This window comes from Semicossyphus pulcher, unplaced genomic scaffold (assembly GCF_022749685.1).
Source record: "Semicossyphus pulcher isolate SPU_LCO1_2020_fin unplaced genomic scaffold, fSemPul1.0.p SCAF_2, whole genome shotgun sequence".
Classification (NCBI taxonomy): domain Eukaryota; kingdom Metazoa; phylum Chordata; class Actinopteri; order Labriformes; family Labridae; genus Semicossyphus; species Semicossyphus pulcher.
In genome coordinates this window covers 19,194,298-19,215,674 of record NW_027211693.1, presented here as the reverse complement: position 1 = coordinate 19,215,674, position 21,377 = coordinate 19,194,298, and the positions used below count along the sequence as shown (strand labels likewise).

At 42.1% G+C, this 21,377-nt stretch overlaps 3 protein-coding genes across 4 annotated transcripts; 1 reads left to right on the top strand and 2 right to left on the bottom strand.

The window, feature by feature from the left end:
- Positions 1 to 1,212: 1,212 nt before the first annotated feature.
- Positions 1,213 to 8,722, bottom strand: LOC138597921 (uncharacterized). Of its 2 annotated transcripts, XM_069669479.1 has the most exons (7): positions 8,650 to 8,722; positions 6,005 to 7,380; positions 5,770 to 5,921; positions 3,552 to 3,948; positions 3,243 to 3,375; positions 2,960 to 3,153; positions 1,213 to 1,912 (listed from the first exon to the last, which is right to left on the bottom strand). In XM_069669479.1, exons 2-7 carry the CDS (start codon positions 6,809 to 6,811, stop codon positions 1,670 to 1,672), a joined length of 1,926 nt encoding a protein of 641 aa, XP_069525580.1. In that variant the 5' UTR covers positions 6,812 to 7,380; positions 8,650 to 8,722; the 3' UTR covers positions 1,213 to 1,669. The 2 variants fall into 2 exon arrangements, with proteins under 2 accessions (XP_069525580.1, XP_069525581.1); XM_069669480.1 differs by lacking the exon at positions 8,650 to 8,722 and having other exon boundaries at positions 6,005 to 8,148.
- Positions 8,261 to 14,597, top strand: rad9a (RAD9 checkpoint clamp component A). Its single transcript, XM_069669481.1, has 12 exons — positions 8,261 to 8,541; positions 8,657 to 8,727; positions 8,844 to 8,917; positions 9,051 to 9,099; positions 9,777 to 9,891; positions 10,047 to 10,146; positions 10,454 to 10,560; positions 11,176 to 11,282; positions 11,384 to 11,448; positions 11,805 to 11,903; positions 12,576 to 12,813; positions 14,131 to 14,597. Exons 1-12 carry the CDS (start codon positions 8,508 to 8,510, stop codon positions 14,245 to 14,247), a joined length of 1,176 nt encoding a protein of 391 aa, XP_069525582.1. The 5' UTR covers positions 8,261 to 8,507; the 3' UTR covers positions 14,248 to 14,597.
- tbc1d10c (TBC1 domain family, member 10C) lies at positions 14,463 to 21,075 on the bottom strand. Its single transcript, XM_069669478.1, has 10 exons — positions 20,959 to 21,075; positions 20,449 to 20,585; positions 19,779 to 19,881; positions 19,475 to 19,582; positions 18,918 to 19,024; positions 18,631 to 18,745; positions 18,347 to 18,412; positions 17,965 to 18,154; positions 17,639 to 17,796; positions 14,463 to 17,313 (listed from the first exon to the last, which is right to left on the bottom strand). The coding sequence occupies exons 2-10, from the start codon at positions 20,583 to 20,585 to the stop codon at positions 14,773 to 14,775; spliced, it is 3,525 nt and encodes a 1,174-aa protein (XP_069525579.1). The 5' UTR covers positions 20,959 to 21,075; the 3' UTR covers positions 14,463 to 14,772.
- Positions 21,076 to 21,377: the final 302 nt, after the last annotated feature.

Below are 21,377 nucleotides of genomic sequence, written 5' to 3'. Positions count from 1 at the left end.
AAATAGTCTTATTTGAAAGGAATCCAAAATTATCTGTTTTCTCACCGGTTACTCACACATTTTTATCTCTCACATTTACATAATTCTCTGTTTCCTGCCCTCATCGCGCACACACTGCACACTACAGTCCGTCTCCTCCTCCTCCTTGTTTGTCTGTAAAACTGTGACCCGGGCACTAATAGACGAGCCAAAGAGCCTCTTAATGGCTCTGACAGTGATTTACAAGAGAAGATAGCTATAAGGGGAGGCCACAGAGGAATTGACAACAGTTAGCCACAAAGTTTGATGAACTAATTTAATCACACAAATCGATATAATGCATGTAATGGAAATATCAGGATATGATACATGGTGCCATAAAGTCGTCTGAAACAGTTTCTGACTTCCGTTTTGATTGTGAAACATAAAAAGCAGATAATGTAGCTACTTCAGATGGAGAAATTGACAAATAAAGAGCTTTAAGGTGACGAGCAGCCCCGCCTACTCCCTGAACAAAGTATCCAGAGCCGTTTCGACAAGAGTCGCGTCAGTACAGGTCCAATATGCTCCATGATCCGCCATTGCGATGTCGTAAATCTCTCTCTACGGCTCACTCACTCACTCACTCAGTCAGTCACATACAGACCCATGTGTAGAGCTGACCCCGGCGGTCAGCCAAAAACAGAAGAAAAAAAGGATGCTAATTTCATGCCTGTTTGGTAAATACGAAGCTACAGTACAGTTTGTAGTTGCTTAGCTTAGCTTAGCATTAGGGTTAGGAACAGCTAGCCTGGCTCTTTCCAAAACTTATTGGACATAATGTTATCCACCAGCGCATTTAGTGTATTTTTGAAGTTTATAAGGATTTATGTACCAGACTGTACCAGTACCAGTACCAGTGCACATCACTGATACAAGCTGTTAAAGCTTAAATAGATTATATTCGTAAATTCGTAAATATAATATGATATTTAGTGATAACTAACCACTGGAATATGCAGCCACTCCTTTAGCTCTGAACTCACATCCCTGGGGTTCATTTTCTGTATTGAAGGACAAAGAGCCATTCCAAATAGACAGAGAGAGTCAGGGTCACAAACAGCAGAACAGAGAAAGAAGTATTTGTGAGTTTGAAATAGGAATAAAATATCTCTGCTAGAAGCTCTAAAAGCGGGTGGGAGAACATTTACTCCTGCGACCAATTCAATTAAACACTTTGACAAAAACAGTAGAAAGGGTAAAGAAATCCTCTTTAATTAAAACTGACAGGTAATGCTTTAACATCATTGTCCTTGTGAGATGAGGAGGTCAGACTTGAGCCTCTAATACAGCTAGAAAGGTCTGACATGCCTCTTTTATATCTTTAACAGCACAAAGCAGAGGCATTAGATGGTTGAAGCTGCAAAGGTTTAAAATACACCCAACAGAGAGGTGGTCTGAAGAGGCCAATAATATTCAGAGGTGTTTGAAGTGTCCACATAGAAATCTAGTCCACAAAAGTCTGTGTGCACTGCAGAAATACTCCATGAAAAAAACCTTAGTTGTCCTGTAAGTCTTAAATCCAGGTGAGATTATGATGCATTAATTGATATGTCATTGTTAAATGACTGTGATATGATTGGCCTGATGCGTTCTTCAAAACATCTTTGGACCAGATGAAACTGCCTCTGAGACAAAGTTTGCACGTTCACTATCTGAACTTCCTCCCAGTGTTCCTCCTCTTAAGAGCCCGAATCCAGGCAGGGAGGGCAGGCCGGCGAGCTGGTGCCACCTCCTCCATCGCTGCCTGCTCCACCTCACACTCGATCACAGAGTCCTCCTCTGCTCCTGAGTCCTCCTCCTCTGAGTCTGAAGTGTACAGATCCAGTTCAGGAGGAGCTATGGTGTGCACCTCCTCTGAAAAGCGAACCCGCCGGTTCTCCTCGACTCGCCTCTGATCCAGATAGGCATGAGAAGAAAAATAAATAAATGAAGATGAACAGGAAAAGGCTGATATAAAACATATTTACCTTTTGTCATTCAAAAGCGTTATATTTAGTAGATGTAACATGGATCACTCATTAGTGCTGTTAAGGTTAATTTCACAGGGCAGATTATACAACAGTTAGTTCCCACCAAGTTATCTGATTGGATAAGAGGCATTCCATGAGTACTGATATCGAGCACAACATCACTGGGACTTTTCACTCTGTGTATCACTCCGCCTCAGCCAGGTGTTCTGAATACTGTTAATTAGCATTATGGCAGACCTATATGTCGAGGTTGATTCAGCTGGTACCTCTGAATCACACAGCAGACTCTTATTTCACTGGTTGATGATGGCTGTGCCTACAACCGAATCACAGCCATGATTATATTCAATACAACATCAATACCTTGAGTGTTATATTGCTTAAATAATGATTTGGGGTTTAGATATTTAGGAGTATTTCTTTTAATAACACTCCTTTTCCCTTATAGTTAGTGACAAATAACTTAATTCTTTTAGAGATATTTCTTTGAAATTATTAATGGATTTTTTAGCACCAAAAATTAAGCGTTTCCAATTGTTGAAAACAATTTAATCTATTTATAGATGTTATTGTGCAAAAAACAACTTCATTGTATTTACCTTAGGTCTCCTTCAAGTTGTGTGTATGTACAGACTGACATCTCCCAGCTCCTATACTAACTAACATACTGGTTTATGTAGTTGGAATATGAGAGATCAATATACTTGAGTGTTTTTCAACATATAGAATATATATAATATATATAATTTTAGTTTTTTCAAGTCTCTGAAGCGGTTTCACCATCAACAAGTAAAGAAGCTGTTAACAAGATTTCCCCTTTGCATCGTGGGAAAATGGTGTCAGCACTGCACTTAAAAAAAACCTGGCTGAATTAGGGAAGTGGTATTGATTTAAGACTCAGTCATGGATGGCATTTCTGTACCACAAGGAGGCAGTGTGACACACAATGACTCTTTATTTAAACTCACCCTTTTTGTCTCTACTTCCATTGAGGACTCTGAATCGTGGGATATGGAGTGTTTGAGGACACCCCTGGGTGGAGTAGAAGACGAAGGAGAGAGTGGTAGAGGAGACGAGTTTAAGATGTATAAAGGCACGACGTTAGGGTGAGACTCCTCTGCTGTCTCCTTCATCACCTGGCTGCTTGGAGATGTGGACCCCTCTGTGAGACGACAGACAAGAGAGATGAGATTCACACTTTTTAAAGAAGATAACAAGTGACAAAAAAACAGATTGTTTAATTGTTCTGACCTGTGCCTGTTGTTTCTCCATCGCTTCTCCCTGTTTGCAGCCTCTCGTGTCTCCTATCAGCCGACTGATGCTGCCTCTTCCTATTGAGCTGGACTCTGCTCTTCAGCGCTGAGTTGTCTAGAAGATCTATGGGCTGCAGTTGTAAACAGATAACAAGGTTAGAAACACACGTCTTAGAGTAAAAATCTTGAACACAAATGGTAGAAAATGGGGTTAAGATTGTTCAGCTTTGGTTCCATCTCTTAGTGTGAATTAAATCAAAGTATTGCTGTCAGAATAGTTAATAACTTCATTAATATAAAAACTAACCCTTAAAAACGTAGCAGGTCTACTCTGATGTGCGCTCTCTTCTGACTGCATATCTGATTGGGTGTTTCCGCTCTCCATTGGTTCTGATTGGTCAGCCTCACTGTGAACATGCTGCTGTTGTTTTCCTGCTGAAACCTCCATGCTGACATGCGGGAGAGCAGCCGGAGTTGTTTGTCCCATGCTGACATCTGAAACTGGTGCCGCCTCAGTGCCCCTGAAGCTCCACTGGTTGTTCCCATCATGATGATTTGATGGGATTTTGAGCTCTTCTGAAGGTCTCTGATTGGCTGAAGGGGCTGATAGGTTTGGGTTGAGAAACTTGGCCCACTCTTGACCTGTTACGATCTCGTCCAGTAAGCTGAACGAGCCCAGGCCGAACTCAAAGTCTCCAGCAGACCTGCAACCAGAGAAGAGCTTCTGTGAAATCAATCTAGCACATATGTTGACATTCAGTTTTTACTTATCATATTATTATCTTATTATCATATAAAAATGTTAAAAGAAACAATGCATTCATACTAAAAGGCTCTCATATTCCCTTCTCTTGATGAACATCAGGCACAGAAGTTTGTGTTTACACACTCCCTGATGGATTTATTGCTGCTGCCTTAAACACTCTGACATGTCGCTAAAGACCAATCAAATGAGCTCAAAAACTCTTAATAGACACCACCTATTATACAGATGTATTTAATGATATGTTATTAATACTAAGAGTATATAAAGTGGATAGAATTGTTATAATTGTATTTTTTACACAACACGCAGTGATCCTGGTCATGTGACCTTGTAGTTGTCATGTTTTCATATGTTTTTTATTACTTATAGCTACATTATCTTAACTAAATTCATATCAAATAATGTGGGGGTTATTTTCTAAACACAATATATATATTAACATATAATATATAAGTATAATATATATAGCTATTTTCAATAATAGTCAAATCTTAGTTAAGCAAAAGTTTCCTCTTGAATGCTGCGTTAGGAATAACTGCACGAAAGAACCACAAGTGTATCATTCCACGTCTGAAAATAGTCCCAACCTGTCTGAGTATTTGACAAAAAGTACATTGACCTGCTGTTATGGGAAATCAGAGAACCTTTCTTTTGTGATTTGTTGTTTTATTCATATTATTTATGTCTTCAGCAGGAAAATAAGGCCTGTGAGTATCTCTGAAGTTGAAAGTATTGAGAGAATATTATTATTATCGCTTTCTATTAGTCTTTTTATAATACATTTGCTGATTACAAGTAAAATATTGAATAAAGCCAGTTGTCTTATCTTTCAACCTTAAAGGGGAAACGACCCTATATGGGAGAGTGTGAGTATGTCTCTTTAAAGAGTGGCACATCTAAGTAACATTAACTCAAACACTGTTCTAGAGAACTACTTTTTGAAGGGGATTTTGCCTTTACCCCACATTATTATTGTACTTTTAGAAAGTTCATGTATTGGGCTGGCTGAAGCTCAGCAGTAGAGTCGGTCGTCTCTCAATCGAAAGGTTGAGGGTTCGATCCCTGAATGCTACAGTCATAGATACTGATAGGAGATTGGCATTGGCATAAATGTGGGTGAATGTAACAGTAAGTACAGTCCATTTACAATCCATAATAAGCATTAAAAAAACAGGATTAATTAATACAGTAGCTAAACTACCACACAATACATCAATTAGTGGCTGGACCATGACGAGCACTTACAGTTAAATGCAGCTCACACATCAGAGCATCAGTGATAGTATTAGAATATAAAGTGAAACAACACTTACAGGAGCCGTTCGACATGTACGAGGAGTCTTCTGCCTTTGTTACTTTAAGTACATTGTGCTGACAGTGTTTTAACACTTTTACATTGTGGTGTAAGTTTAATTAAGTAAAGCATCTGATTACTTCACTGATAAACTTTCCTCACAATGCATGCTATGAAAATCTCATAAGACTTATCTCAATGCAAAAGTGTGTCTAACAAGGCGTTGATGACAGCTGCTGTCAGTGTCAGGGGTGTGTTTGGCACATTAAAGGGAACAAACATCAGACCTCTCTAATATCGCAGCCGTGGTTGCAAATACCTCACATATCTTACTCCTGTTGCTTTTGGCCTTGGAGACGAATCAACAATACCTGACTGAGAACTTGTGTCACTCTCACTATAGTTCTGGTTCAGCCCATTTCATAAATGTTCTTACATTTTTAGGACACTGTGTTGGTTAATTACCTCATATATCCTTCGTTAGTGCCGTCCTCTGTGTGTGCAGGAGTTAAGTTACTGAGATCACCACTGTCTAGTGAAGAGGGGGTCCTTTCCTCGGCCTTATCTGATGTGTTGATGAGAGTTTCTGCCGGCATAAGCTGGTTTTGATGTAAAATCTGTGAATTAAACATGTTTCAGTTTCACTTTGATGATACATTTTAATTCTGACAGTAGATAAAAGTTAAAATCATCTACTCACTCCAGTTCCTTGCTCGCTCTTCTGCTTGTCCCCCTGTGCATCTTCCTTTCCCTTTTTGCCGAAGCTCCCCTGCCTTTCCCTCCACCTCTCCTTGATCTTCTGAGTCCATCGCCTCGTTTTGTTCTCAGACTGTCGCTGCTTCCTTCTGGAGCTGCTGTTTGTCGTCCCGGTCGGCACAATCTGCAAGTCCTTACCTCCAAATCCTCCATTTCCCACATGCAACTCTTTGTCCTCTTGACTTCCTGTGTCAATATTTCCATCTGTGGGCTTCAAGGACCACACGTACGTTTTGGGTGTGAATCCCTGACCCTGGTCCCGACTCTGACCTGTACTTACAGCATTTTTATCATTAGGGGTGTGACTGCCAAAACTCACACTCTCCCCATCAGTCCTGTCTGAGGAAGAGACATTTGCATCCTTAGGTGATTTAGCAGGAAACAGCTGCCCTGTTCCTGTCTGTGTGGCCTGTCCCAACACCCTGTTCTCACCCGTGTCACTATCAGTGTTGTCTTTCTGGGTGGAGAAGGAAATAAGACCCCTGTCCCCTTCACTGACATGACCTGGTTGTTGTATTTCCGCAGTAGAGATCCCAAACGCTTTAGAAGGGAGACCATTAGTGCCAAATCCATTTACAGGGCTGCTGTTCACTCCTTGAACAGAGGCTCCTCTCTCTCCGTCCCCCCCAGCTGTGTCGGGTACAGGTGTGTGCTGGTACACCTGGCCTTCTCTGCCCGGCTGGAGCTTCAGTCTCTGCAGCATGGACTGCACCAAGGCCTGAGTGTCTGTGGAGTTACGTGACTGAGACATTTAGGAAAAAACCTGATGTGTATCAAATCCAGAAAAGCCTGACAACGATGAGTATGTGTAAACAAAACAAAGTAGTCCTCTAGACGGGGACGGATTCCACGCAGTCATTGGTGAAGCGTTGCTTTAAAAGAGAAACAAATAAACGAAGTACAGAAAAAATAAGCTTTGTGTGGATCACGTCACCCTTTTGTCCAACTCCTGTTGTTCATTCCTCTCTGATGGTAGTTTCCCTCTTTTTTCACTTTCCAATCTTTTTCCATTATACTATTTTCTCAGTGCAAATATTAAGACATGTCCATCTCTTAGGGTTTAAAATCCTCAGCTCAGTTTCACTTTCATACTGCCTCCACTCCTCCATAGTCCTCCAAAGTTTCAGCAGCAGTCTCTCCCTCTCTTCTTGTGTTGAGCTGACTTCTCTCTTCTCGTGTCTTTTCAAACTCTCTCCCTCTCGCCAAGTGTCCGTAGTTTCAGCTCACAAAGGTCGTTTAAAGTCACTCCCCTTCAGTAACTGTCATTTCTTTCAGCAATGAAGGGAGGAGAGACCGTGCAGCGTTCCTCAGATCTGACACCTTAAAGCAGACCGACGAGAAAGACCAGTGAGGTGAGATAACTGTGTACTGAGTGACTCCCTCTGCCCATCTTTCTATTTGCCCTCCCTTCCTTCCCATTTCTCTCTCTGATGCCCTGACTTACACATGTGCACACACGCCCTCTCTCTTCCCACCATGACCCATGAGTAGTAATTACAGGGCATTTTTTAGCCAGCAGCTGCTATTTTTATGTCTTCAGAATAAAAAAAAACACGACAGTCCCAGCGATGACCTTTGGAATAACCAGTTTTAAAGGATCTTTTTAAACTCCAGCGACTTTGTATGGACAAATCTTTATTTGTTAGCCATCAGTATATATAATACTGCCTTCACCCTCGTTTTTTATTTTTTTAAAATGACATTATTATTATATAATTAGGCTTACATGAAAATCAAGTGCTTAATATTAATGTCTTTTTTATTGTCTTTATTTTTTTTGGCAATACATATATATAAGATAATATTGAATGTTGTAATGTTAGTTATATTTCTTGTGCATGTTAAATTAAAAATTCAAGGGGGGTTGATTTTGTGAAGTGCATTTGTTTGTACAAGTTTGAAGGAAGTGATACTAGATCAATTCACGTAAAAGTAACAATGCAACAATGCAAACATGCTCTGTTTGTTGTCATACTATACTATACTATATTTTCCCTCCACAATAATAAAATATCAAACAATTTCGAATGTTTAACCTCCATGTATTTAGGACAACGCGTTCTGCAAATACCTAAGCGCATTTCATTGATAAAGATGCAGCTGTAAATGTCAATTTAGGAGCCCATTGCGCATGCGGTGAGTCAAACGACGCCCCTTTGAGTTACTGGCGTCCTGATTGGTCAACAGTGCGGAAGCGGGTAATGGCGGCGTAAACAACGAAACGATTCGTTCTGAGACTGCTTCTGTCATGCCGCTATGGAAATTAAAACTTAAAAATCAAGCTACAACTATACGGAGTATTTTTTCCGTCATAGGAGGGTTTCTGCTCGGTTTGTAAACTATTAAAACCATCTAGTTCGCTTCTTGGTGATGTTTAGCCGCTGGTTTCTGCTAACTTTTAGCCAAGTTTGCTAACTTAACGGAAAATAAGTATTTAGTTGCTAGAAATGGACTGTGTCGTTACGGGAGGAAACGTGAAAGGTTAGAACACATTTCGTGCTTACTCAGCCCCATCTTTAACTGGAACATGGGTATGTGACAATAATTAGCTGTTCATAGTAATGATGTTGTTTATGTTTATGTACGTACCGTCTAGTGTTGGCCAAAGCCATCCACTCTCTGTCCAGGATCGGCGATGAGCTGTATGTGGAGCCTCAGGAGGATGGGGTGAGCTGCTTTGTCAGATACAACACTTCCTGCCATGCATATCGGCTTGTTGTTTCCTGTTGGTGTACTCAGTGGGCCAATGATTAGTACTTATGTTTTTTTCCTCTCTCTTGTAGCTTGCCCTGCGGTCTGTGAACTCCTCTCGGTCGGCTTATGCGTGTTTCCTGTTTGCACCTCTCTTCTTCAGCAGGTGCAGAATGTGTGCGTGTGTTTTCATGACACTGTGATGTGTTTGTGTGTCTGAAGAAGAAAGTGGGTCACTGAGCATCACATTTTTTTGTCATGTCTAGGAGCTTTAACTTTGCCTCCTCTTTCTTGTGCAGGTACACCACTCCCAGTGGCCATGCCTTCCGCTGCAAGATGGCAATAAAGGTGTGATAAGAGGAAAAGATGAGCTATGATTCTCCTAATGCTTTTTACAGTTTGTGTCTCTTATTCAGTGCATTTACATGGGCTGGCGTCGTCTTTGTCAGTGGTTCCCAAGCGTCTTTTCTATGACACTCTTCCATAAAGCAGATAAACTTAGCAGATAAACTACCACCTGTTGTTTGATACTAACTGATTAAATGTTAAGTCTTGGTCTCTATTTTTCTTTTGTGAGTTGTTTTAGTCAATTTTGCTCTCAGAAGTTAGATGTTTAATCCATCACGTCTTGCAAACTGTCTTGACCTATAAATGCTTACATTGCTGCCATGGTGGTATTGCTTTGTTGTTAGCTGTGTGGATAGTTTGCAAAACGTTTGGGCTTTCTAGCTTTAACTGTTGCACCTGCTTGTAATTTCAGAGGGTGGAGCAGTTGTATTATTAGATTTAAAAACTGTTGTGCAAGTGCAAACATATAGTTTTAGATATTAGACTAAAGTACAAACCTGTCCAAAAGGTATTAATTAATAAATTGATAAACGTAAGTTGATAAAAAATGTTGCATGCCAGCTTCAGTGTATAGTATTAGCCAAACATCAGAATATTGTTGTGCATGTAAACAGAGTCATAGTCCTTGTGTATATTAAGTGTTTCTTTCTTCCTATGTCCTTCTTTGTGCGAGTCAGAGTGTGCAGGCTGTATTCAGGTCTCTAGCATCTCTGGAGAAGACAGTGGAAAAGTGTCACATCGAGCTGGACGAGCAGAAGAACCGTCTCACCTTCACTCTGCACTGCAAACACGGTATGTGTGCTTCAATTCCTCCTCAGACAGTTGACAGTGGATGAATTACAAAAGGAGTACATCTTTTTTACACTGACACATTTAATTTGTTGGAGCACATCATGCATTCATTGCATTGTATTCTACGTGTTTCTGAGTCGGTATTTTCTCTGCAGGCCTCCTGAAGACACATAACCTGTCTTTCCAGGACAGTGAAAGCTTGCAAGCAGTTTTTGATAAGGACAGCTGTGCCAATGAACTCAGATCCCAGCCCAGGTCTGTAAATCTTTCTTCATTCCTTGTCATAAAAATAAAACAGCTTTTCTTCCACGTTCAACCTCGAACCCGCTAACATTTGTCTTTCCTATTGCCTTGTGTTTGTGTGTTTTTAAGACCATGTCCAATATTTTTGGGCTAAATTGTGTTACCAAAATAATGGTAAATTATTATGAAGACAGGAACCTGCAGTGCTGACTTGAAACAATAGCAAACTGTTCCGTTTTTCCACATGTACTCATTTTTGCTTGACCTGGTCTTGTCCTTCCTCACTGACAGCTCACTTTCTGTTTTCCCTCGCCCCCAGGCTGCTGGTGGACACGGTTGTTCACTTCCCTCAGTCTGTGGAAGAAGTTACCGTGTCAGTGAGTGATGAACGGATGTGGGTCAGAAACCACGTAGAGGAAGAAGCAGGTGAATCTGCCTTTTTTTTCCACCCAGCAGTTACAAACGTATTTTGATTTTGTGAGTGAAACTGTTTTACAAAGTTATAAACCACTGCTTATTGCTTAACCTTTGGGATATTTTATTAATTTAGTAGCACAATACTCACTAAAAATCAGGGGCGCTTTTTAACAAATGTACAGAAGTTAATAATGGTGTACAAAATTCAAATAGCAGTTAACCAGAAAATACGACGCCTCCGATATAGAACAAACATTTCTTGAATGATCATATTTACTTGTCCCACAGCCCTTGTGAGTCGTGTTTTTAAATGAGCTTTGTAGTAGAAAAATAAAGACAAGTTCTTGTTGTGTTGCTGTAAATGACATGGAGGAATAATGAAAAAGAGGGACAGAGGAATTATGCTAACCCAGTGGAGCCCCTTAGTGGTAGAAAGACAGAACAGCGAAATTGAACTATCTCTGCTGCCATTTGCAGAAAGGCTAGTTTTTGTAACTCTGTGTTACAATATAAAAATATATAGTTTATAATATAAAAGATGTAGAATATAGAAAACAGAGGTTAAAACAAGACTTTGATTTTATCCTCCATTCACTCTTACTTTTCTTCCTGTCTCCCTCTCAGACCACTCCAGGGCCATGCTGACAGAGCTGTGTCTGGCTTCAGACGAGTTTGACCATTTTTCTGTTCAAGCTCAAAACAGCGTCACTTTTTGTCTGAAGGAGTTACGGGTGAGACAGATGCCAAGAGAGGGATGACGGGGAAAGAGAATATGAGGTTTAGTATGGAGGAAGAAAAGAGACCTGATTTGTTTTTGTCATTTTTCTTCCAGGGCTTGTTGGTGTTTGCAGAGTCAACTGGTCTGCCTATTACTATGTATTTTGATGAGCCAGGAAGGTAAGCAAGCTCACACACAGATGTTATTTGATCACTTGCATTAATACAATCTAAGGCTGCTTCTCATGGTTATTTCATTAATATAAATGCAGATTATATTCAAGATTAATCAATTCCTTGTTTTGTCTACAAAGTATCACAAAATTGTAGTTCATGCTCAGCCCAAAGCAACATCTGCTACTTTTGTCCAGACAAATGACATTAACCCAAAGCCTACAATTTAAGATTTTAGAGCCAGAAAACATTACTGAATAAAGCTGAAAAGATTAATCTGTTGTCATTTTATTGATTAATCATTGCAGCTATAATAAAATGTACTAACGCCATGTATGTGTGTGTTGGTGTGTTCCCATCAGCCCTGTTGTACTCTCAGTAACAGACAGCGTTCTGGAGGGGAACTTTGTGCTGGCGACACTTTCTGAGGACTCCAACCACTGTAAAAACAACGCTAGACGGTAACGCTCAAACAAAACTGAATGTGTCAATGGTGCAGGGAAACTGTTGTTATAAGATGGTATTTGTATTATGTGGTTTTGGTATTTATGTACTTTTGTCAGCCAGGCTCAGAAACGACTGCTGGCAGAACAAAGTAAAACTATGTAGCCTTTCATTGAAAACATTTTGTCAGTCCTCATGATGTAACAGACGGGAAATCCTCAGCATTTTTTCTGCAGAGTTGCCACCTGGTGGAAAAGAACAAAAATGAGGACATCTGTTATGAATACCACCTAAATGTGTTTCCTCTGAGTGCAGAGTCAGCTTACTGCAGGATGTAGGTGTCCTCTCTGCAGCACATCTGGCCTTTGAATTAGTCTAATTAAAGTTTGTTTGCAAATGCTCTTTAAATTGACACAAACAGAAGTTTAGTTCTCAAAAATTGTTTCTTGTGTCAGGACTAAACAGGCCGTTTGGATGAACTTTAAATCCTCTTAAACTCCACACAAGTACTTTATTTAGACATAGAGTTATTACCTGGTTTTCTTTTTTTCAAATCTTCCCATCAATAGCAGCACCTTTGATGTGTAAAGACTGAATGAACTAACATGTAAGTGTGCTGTCACTGAGTGAAGCTCAGTTTTTCACCTTTACCTTCCTCACTGATGTCGTGTTTTTTTCCACATCCTCAGGGGGCAAACGCTGCCGCCGCCTCCTCCTGATGACTTCATGAATGACGACATGGACTCCTACATCATCGCCATGGATACCAGTATGGCTCTAGGTCCCTTAGCGACAGGTCCACCCACACCACCCTTAGACGTTTCCACATGTTCAAAACAGCCCGCTGCAGCCAATCAGAGGACAAGACTACACAGTGAGGAGGAGGAAGAGGAAACGGAAGATCCAGACAGGCCACCTAATAAGAAGGTTCGCTTTGCATATTCATGATTTAACTTCAGTTTTTTATGAATTAATTAAATCTTTGTAGCCAAGGAAAACTTGAGAGCATATTAAATTTTCTTTGCAAAGCCACATGACAAAACAATCAGAAAGCCCTACTGAGTGCAAGACTATTCAAACAGAGATCTGTGTATGTACTTAAAAACACACTACATGCAAGACGTAACTGTTTGAGTTTGTGTCTCCTTCCTCCCTCTCCACCCCTGGCTTCCTGTTTTGCTCTTATTTGAAACTGCTAATATCCCATCTTTCGGTTTTTGGCAACGGTTGTGGCATCTGAGTCAGCTTAAAAAGGAGGTGGAAAAGTGTCTGTTTAACACTTTGGACATGAGTGCAGACGTCTAGGGTTTTGTGTCAACAATTTTTTGTTCTTTCTAATCATGTCAGGACCAGTCAAAAGGAAACTGTTCTCAGATTGTAACTTGCAGAAATTACTGCACTGATCAGACTTTTTTCAGTGCTGATGGCAATAACAATACCTGAGCTTAAGGTACCACCTGACACAGAGTATAGGTCTGATTCTGACAGAGACTGGGATCATCCTTTGATGTCTTAAAATTGGGCTCTACATAAACTTTGCTTACGTTAAACAAAACCTAAGTTTGCAGATATTGCAGGTATCCGTTGAACTTGTTCGCATAGCCAGTGTGTAATACCTCAAAACTGCTGACACTTCAGCCTCACCACGCTGGCGGGGAAGCTCCCTCCTTCACCAAACCTGGCGCTTGGAGAAGCAGTACGCACACATACTATAGGAGTCAATATAGAATAGGATTTGCACAGGGGCTGCACCGTGGTGATGTTGTTAGCGCTGTTGCCAGACAGCTAGAAGCTTCCTAGTTCGAACCCCAGAAGTGGGCCTTTCTGTGTGGAGTTTGCATGTTCTCCCTGTGCATGCGTGGGTTCTCTCCGGGTACTCCGGCTTCCTCCCACCGTCCAAAGACATGCTCGTTAGGTTCATTGGTGACTATAATTGCCCTTAAGTGTGAATGTGAGCGTGAGATGTTGTCTGTCTCTGTGTCAGCCCTGTGATTGACTGACGATCAGTCCAGAGTGTACCCCGCCTCTCGCCCAATGACAGCTCGGATAGGCTCCGACCCCCCGTGACCCTGAACAGGATAAGCGGTATAGATAATAGATGGATGGATTTGCCCAGCATCAGCCCCATTGTCTCTGATAGTAGCTGTTTGAGTCATTATTGAACAGATGTCAGTACTTTAGCAGTGCTTGTCTATTTCTAATGTAACTCTCGTGACACTCTTTGCCTGTGTTTTTGTTTTACAGTTCTGCTCCCTGTTCTTCGGGTCAGTGCTTCCTGCATCCTCTCAGATGACGACTCAACCAGTGACGAGTCAGGAAGTGTTGGCGAGTGACAGCGAGGATGACTCTCAAGCAGAGTGACCTTGGACTTGAGTATGGGAGGAGAGCAATGGACTAATGTGAAAGCGAGTGAATGTGTGAGCTTTTATACACCTGCAATGCCAGAAAAGACAGACATCCTGTTACTTCATTTTCTATCTTTACCGGCCTGTGCTGTTGTGTGCAGGGATTATTTCTGTTTGAATGGCTGACAAATCCAAAGACAGTGGACAGTACAGAACGGGATGGCCACAATTTTTTATTGGACTATAATGTTAAATAATGGATTATGTGAAAACGGACGTGAAGCACTTCCTGTTTATTTTGGTTCAGAGTTTGTTCAGAAGAGATCAAGGTGCAAGAAATTGGCTCCTCTAAATAAAAGAAACATATTTTTCAAACAATGTAAAAGCTATTTATTATTTATGTACATGTCAAGAGGTTCAAGTATCAAAGGTTTAGGATGAGGGATCCCAGCACATAAGTAGTCCAATTAAAGGCACAACAGAAAGGACGATGTAGAACACCTCATTATCCCTTCAGATCCAACAACAAAGATTTGTTTTGTCAAAAGTAAGACTCAGCGTAAGTCTCAGAAGATCTAAGCGTCTGCGATCCGGTCTTTGCAGGTTGAGGTACATCACTGCTCCCTTTCTCCTTTTGCACCTGGAAACTTTTTCCTCTCGTCTGCGGTTTCCTCCTCTCTTTTTCCAGCTCCTTCTCTCTCTTCTTTCTCAGCTTCTCCTCCTCTTTCTCCTTCCTCTCACGCTCCCTCCGCCTCCTTCTCCTTTCCCTGGAGCTCAGTTTCTCCTCCTTCTCCTCCTTGACTGGTTTCCCTGTCCCGGTTCCATCGCTGAAATCCTGAATCAAGATTTTGGGCACCTGCATTTTTGTCTTGACCTTGTTGGGTTGCTCTCCTCTCAGTCTGCGGAGGAGACCAAATCGTTTAGGGGGATCGGACTGCTGCTGCTGTGCGGGGGTCCCCTCAGTAGCTTCTGAAGTCACATGAGGAGATGGTTGTGTTGGGTTTAAAGCTCCAGGATTGGGTTCTGAATCGGCGTGTTTAACATCTTGATGATCAGAGATAGATTGTGGTATTGTGAAGAGATCCTCAGAGAGCCTACGCCCCAACCAGGACCCACGTGAGCCGGGTGACTTGCGGACACAGAGATCCCCAGAAGACAGGCTGCTGCGATGCTCAGGGATATGCTTTGGGCCGCTGTCACTCTGCTCAGTCTGATCTTTGGATGAGTGAGAATCTTCGTCTTGGATTTGTGGCTTCCTGTCAGCTTTTGGTAAGTCTATTTTATCTGAAGAATTAAAGACGTTGTCCTCTCCTACAGTGTTTTCCTCAACATTGTTTGTGCTTACTTCCTCCTCCACACAGACCTGGATGTTTGGTTGTTGAGGCGCAGGCTCCTCAGAGGTCCTTACTTCGACTGGACATGTCTTCGCATGAGGCTCAGTGGTGAGAGTAACTTCTTCAGCCTGTGATGAAGGTGTTACCAAGTCAGCAGCCTCCTCTTGTGTCTGAGTTTCTATTGGTGTTTCCTCTGCTTGTGTTTGACCGTTGTCAACCTGTTCCTCTGAATGTGCAGTTAAGTTAGTTTCTTCTTCTTCCTGTGTCGGTTCAGAAGCTACAGTGTCGCACTCTTTCTCTGAACTTGTGTCCGTCACTATGTCGTCTGCACCTGCTATTTCCACTTCAGGGTCTGCAGCAGCTACTAAGTCAGGGCCTTCTTTTGGTGTGATGCATTCAGGTGAAGACAGACTTACTGTTTCTGCTTCTGTCTCTGAATCTACATGAGCTTCTGAATCTGTTTCTGCCTCCATTTTCTCCTGCATGGCTGCATTTTCCTCCACCCTGTCTTGAGTCTGTGCCAACATGTCAGTTTCTGCCTCTGCTTGAGCGTGAGGCTCCTCTTCCATTGCTAATGTCTCTCCTAATGACTCAGAGCTGAGGTATTTTCCTTCAGACGCATCCGTCCTCTCTGTGATAACTTCTGTCTGTTCTTGCTGTGATTCTGTCTCCACTGTTGGATCTTTGTCACCGCTCTCCGTCTCTGAGCCTGCACACGTCTCACTTGTTGTTTCAACTACTTCTTTAACTGTTTCCACCTGCGTCTGTTGCTCAATTTCAGTTTCGGTGCCCTCCTCTGGTTTCTCATCAGCCTGAATGATCTGTTCCTCACTTGGGTCTGCACTTCCTTCCATCTTTACCCCTTTGTTTGAATCTGCATCAGCATCTTCCTGATTCAACGTCTGTTCGCCCTCCACAGCAGCTGTTTGTTCGCTCTCTGCTACTTGTTTTACCGTCTCTTCATTTGAGTCTTTCACTACTATTTGCTGGTCTTTGTCAGAGTCCAGCTCCTCTCCCTGTGTGGGGTGAGAGGTGTGTTCAGGCGGCAGAGGAATATTTTGGTCAGTCTGATCTTTGGCTGGATCTTGCGGTGGTTCTTCTGTCTCTCCTGAGCATGTTTGACTTTCCTCTGTCTCTCTTATTTGATTTTTCTCCTGTTCATTTACTCTTGTTTCCACTTGTTCTGTCTGTTCTGTTATTATCACTGTTTCTTCTACATCCTCTGTTGGTGTGTTTTGAAGTTTGTCCTTATTTTCAGGTACTTCTGAAATGTCTTTCTGTGCAGTTTGTTCATTCAGATTCGGCTGACTTTGTTTCTGATCTTCGTCTGAATCTAAATCCTCCTCCTCCTGAAGGCCCTGCACCTTCTTTAAATGTGACCCCGACCAGCTCCTCCAGTCCTCTGTTGCTCCCATTGAGACATGCCTTGTGACTCGGCCTCCGCCTCCGCCTCCGCCTTCACATTCGCCAGCGTTAACCTTTCCCCCTTTCCTCCATCTGTGAAGCAGGGAGGGAGACAGAGAGAGGGTGGAGGCCGAGCGAGCCAGAGGCACTGACAGGTTCCCTTTCTCTCTCTCTCTCTTGTCCCACTCTTCCTCTTTGTGTCGAGCCCTCGCCCAGGCCATCCGGTATCCATGGCAGCGACCTCTAGGGTCAAAGGTGGAGGAGGGTTTGTCTTTCCTCCACTTTTGTAACTGCTTCTCCGTTTGCTTCTCCAGATCTTTGGCTGAGAGCTGCACCGAGCACACCTGAGAAAGAGAGAAAAACACTGGTCTTACTTTTTGCTGGTTGTCCATGCCCTGTTATTTCAAATTTAAAAATGGCCACATCGTGCTGAACTTTAAGGCAACATAAACAAAAAGTCCTTCAAGTGCTGTGGATGAAATTGTAAATCTGCTGAGTTTGCGTGTCAACAAATCCATCTCAATCATAAAGCTACCTGCTGAAGTCTGTGTGGTACAACCCAAAGCTCAGTAACAAGACAGTAAGTACATCAAATTCTCTTTCTCTGCTACATCAATACACAAAGCTCTTGTCTCTAAATTACTGATAGCTCCCTAGTTTTGCTCTAACCTCGGCTATAAAGGCGTCATCTTCCTCCTGGACCTCATCCCTGACGCCCCTCAGCCTCTCCAGAGTCTCCATCTGTCCATCGCACTGCCTCCTCTGCTCGGCCCGGCCCAGCACCCGCCGCACCAGCACCACCGCCACCTGCAGCAGCACCCGCACACCTGCACGGAAGAGACGACAACAGGTGCAACCTCTATCACATCATTTGCTGTAAGTTATTTCTGAAAAAACAATTATTCCACAAATGGATCTGTCTCATCTTAGTGTATACCAACAGATGCAATACAACATGATATGATTCCCCACAGCAGCCTAAAGAGAGGACGTACCGTGGCAGAAAAAGAGGTCCCAGACTCGCAGCAGTGTGTTGAAGGGCAGATGACGTGTGAAGAGACACATCAGCCAGTCGGTGGCGAACATGAGCGGCTCAACGCCGTGATGCTGCAGGTGTTTGTGTACAGCTGGACACGTCCTCTTCAAGACCCAGGTCAGCATGGCTGCATCGAAGAGGACGCCCTCCTGCAGGAGCACACATGCTTAGACAGATCAGGAAAACACGGATCCAAGTAATAGTATATAGTAGTAAAATAGTGTAACATCATTCTAATTCAATATACTAGCCTACCTGTAACAATCAGTGTTTGACAGGTTAAATAGGTAAAGATAAAGCAGTTTCAGGTATGTTATGTGTATGTGTGTGCAGGTCCTCACCAGCAGAGGGCTGTAGTATCCGGGCAGGTACTGCTCACTGATCTGAACCAGACACCAGAAGGCCTCCTGCCAGGGTCACATGAGGTGAGATGGATCATAAAATGGCAATGGGTCAACATAATTTAAAATAATAGGTTATTTAATTTTTAGACAATTATAAGTATGATGAATTCTGACAGTTAGCCTTGTTATTTTTAGGCTTGTGACTCTGAAGCAGTGTTTTTGTTATGAGACACGATGTTTACATCTTGGACAGACGGGTAAACTGTGTTATTGATCTCTACCTCAGCAGGCATGTTCATCAGCAGCACTGCAGCCACCGGCCCCTGAGCCTGGCAGTAACCCTCCTCTGGTTGATACTGAGTGTAAGCTTTCAACACCCGGAACAAACCACGCTGCCTGCAGACAAACGAACACAAACCACACACTTACACATCATGATTGTGTTTAGATAAAAATCTCCTTTCAACAGAAAAACAAAGGAAAAAAGTAACAGAAAGATATACTGTTTGTGCAGCTGAGTCAGAACTAAGTGAAAAAAACAGTAGTAATACAAAGCTGTGTTTCCTACCCATGCCCATCCTTGGAGAGGAACATTTCATGGAAAGGAAACTGTCGGTCCAGGTCTCTCTCGATCACATCCACCCAGCTCTGCAGAGCGGGATGCGAGTCGAGAGACTAAACAAGAGACAAAACACACTCTAAGTCATTTGTGTACAAACACTAGACTATTTCTAGCTTGTATAATTAGCCACATAAAAAGTCTACTTTGCAAATGTCATGAATATCTACTGTGTGTGTCATGCAGTAAACAAGTTTTTTGTCAGTGCAAATAAGGTCAGTTTACTGTGAAATACAGCAAAGAATAGAAGGAAACCCTTAAAAATAAGAAACTGGAATCAGAAACATGTTTTATCCTATTTGCTTGACAACTTGACATTAAATTGTTTCATACATTTCCTGATCAATCTAATAATTGTTGCAGCACTAGTTACTCTGCATCCTTTGCTGTGAGGCTGTTGCACGTTCTTTACTCTGTGATGCAGGTGCTGAAACATTGTTAGACATCTGTGGTTGTGTCTGCTGATCTGAAACATTCACCGCAGTGACAGTGTTCAGGTGCCTTGCCTGGTAGAGTTTGTCATTTTGTTTCGTCCTGTCAGTCGCTCCACACAGCAGAGGCCAGCACTTCGCTCTGAGAGAGGCTGGGATGCCTTTCTGACACTGAACTTTGACCTAATGGGACGTCAGTAACAGACACAGAATCGGGTCAGAGTCGGCATGTTTTCAGTTGCATTAAATTATGACAGTGTGACAGTGTAATGCCAGCAGCTAAATGGAACACAGCGTGCTCCTATTGTGACATGTCAAAATATCTTCCATTAAATATTATCTTCATGTAGCTTGGAGGTGTATTTACAGTGGGACACACCTTACTCGTCTTCTTCAACAAGATGCGATCCCATTGGCTCATGATGCTTATCCATTTGGCCTCTCTCTGCCTGACCAACTCAGGGGCCGGGCCCACCACACACCTGACACCAAACAACAAACAAAACAATGAAAAAGATTAGGGCCTTTTTCTGCAACTCATTCAATGACTTTAACATGTCAAACAGACTGCAGAGCTTTTAGTGAGTGTGCAGACTTGCTGCATGCATATTGGTCTGTTTTCATTATACAAGACAGCGCTCTGAAATTCAAGACAGGAAACAGGAAAACCACACGCTAGCAGTTTAAAGTCTCCATAGCAACAGGTCAGGATGTTATCAACGGTGAGAGGCTTAAGAAGGCAGGTAGCAGTTTATTTAGATCATCTTATCCTGAATATACACAACAATATATACAATTTTTAGTCCAACGCAAAAATATGAAGTAAACTAAAACTGAAAAACGTATTTATAGTATACTATTATCTGGACGCAAAAATTATAATTCTTTTTAATTACACCAGGTACTGTGGAAACACCATTTGTCTCTAAATAAAAAGTCTCTTTAAAAAGAGAATGAAAAACAGAGAACCAGCCTACCTGGATTTGAAAACTGACAATTTCAATGAGAGAACAGAAACCGTTCACATGCACAAATGTGGAACTGCTCACCCAGCTGTGGATCCATTAGTCACAATGAAGCCAAACCGATCCGTCTCCGGCTCCAGACCGACCTCTGACCCTGCGTCAGATCCAGAGCTGTCCTCTCCCTCCACCGTCTTCTGGGCTGGACTCGGCAGACTCAACATCTTACAGAAAGAGACGAGATGGAGGCTGTGTGATCTAACATTATGATCGTGTATGGCTACCTTTGAGACTATGATGACTTTACAATACTTCCTTCAGTGAGACACCCTGCTCTGACTGGGGTATGTGCACGTCATTGCTGGTAGGAGTACATAGTACATGTCTTATAGCCGAATAAGAAATATCTGTTTCACTTAATAACATTTTAAATATAAAGTACATGCCCTTCTTTTTGTCTTCATCCAGTCACGTTTATAAAATCTGTTGTCTCTAAAGTTCTTAACATTAGAGTAGTTTAAATCAACTTTCTAACCTCACTCCAACAAGTGGACTTTTTTATAATATCTGTGAAAATATTAGTTTAAATATATTTACCTTTTACATTTCCATCATGTTTGATCACACGTTGAGGGTAAAGTCTGAGATCCTTTCGTGATGACACAGGAAGAAAAACTTCCTCTCTCCCTCTTGCTCATTTGCTCGCTCTCTCTCTCTCGCAAGCGCGCGCTCTCTCTCTCCATCTCTCAGTATTACATACTTTACATCCCTTTTTTGGGGCCTTTATGGCAGTAAAAACAACTTGTTATGAAATACAGTCCTTTTTTTTGCTGTCTTGGAAGTGATGCTCACTTGCTCAAACATGATGCATCAAACATGACATCAGAGTGAGTGATATATGAATAATATTCTCCGCTCAATATGTCCTTTAAGGTACTTCCTCTTGTCTTAACAAAATGCATGCTGCTTTCGCGTGCTGTAGGAAACAATGCAATTATACGTGGCCGAAAGTAATT

Coding starts and splice junctions, on each gene's coding strand:
- LOC138597921 (XM_069669479.1), bottom strand. CDS start 6,811: ATGTCTCAGTCACGTAACTCCACAGACACTCAGGCCTTGGTGCAGTCC. Junction 5,922..6,004: donor AGAGCGAGCAAGGAACTGGA/GTGAGTAGATGA, acceptor TTTAATTCACAG/ATTTTACATCAAAACCAGCT. Junction 3,949..5,769: donor ACTAACGAAGGATATATGAG/GTAATTAACCAA, acceptor CTCTGGTTGCAG/GTCTGCTGGAGACTTTGAGT.
- tbc1d10c (XM_069669478.1), bottom strand. CDS start 20,585: ATGTTGAGTCTGCCGAGTCCAGCCCAGAAGACGGTGGAGGGAGAGGAC. Junction 18,413..18,630: donor TGATGAACATGCCTGCTGAG/GTAGAGATCAAT, acceptor TGACCCTGGCAG/GAGGCCTTCTGGTGTCTGGT. Junction 17,797..17,964: donor GGACCTCTTTTTCTGCCACG/GTACGTCCTCTC, acceptor TCTTCCGTGCAG/GTGTGCGGGTGCTGCTGCAG.
- rad9a (XM_069669481.1), top strand. CDS start 8,508: ATGGACTGTGTCGTTACGGGAGGAAACGTGAAAG. Junction 10,561..11,175: donor CCACGTAGAGGAAGAAGCAG/GTGAATCTGCCT, acceptor TCTCCCTCTCAG/ACCACTCCAGGGCCATGCTG. Junction 11,283..11,383: donor TTTGTCTGAAGGAGTTACGG/GTGAGACAGATG, acceptor TTTTTCTTCCAG/GGCTTGTTGGTGTTTGCAGA.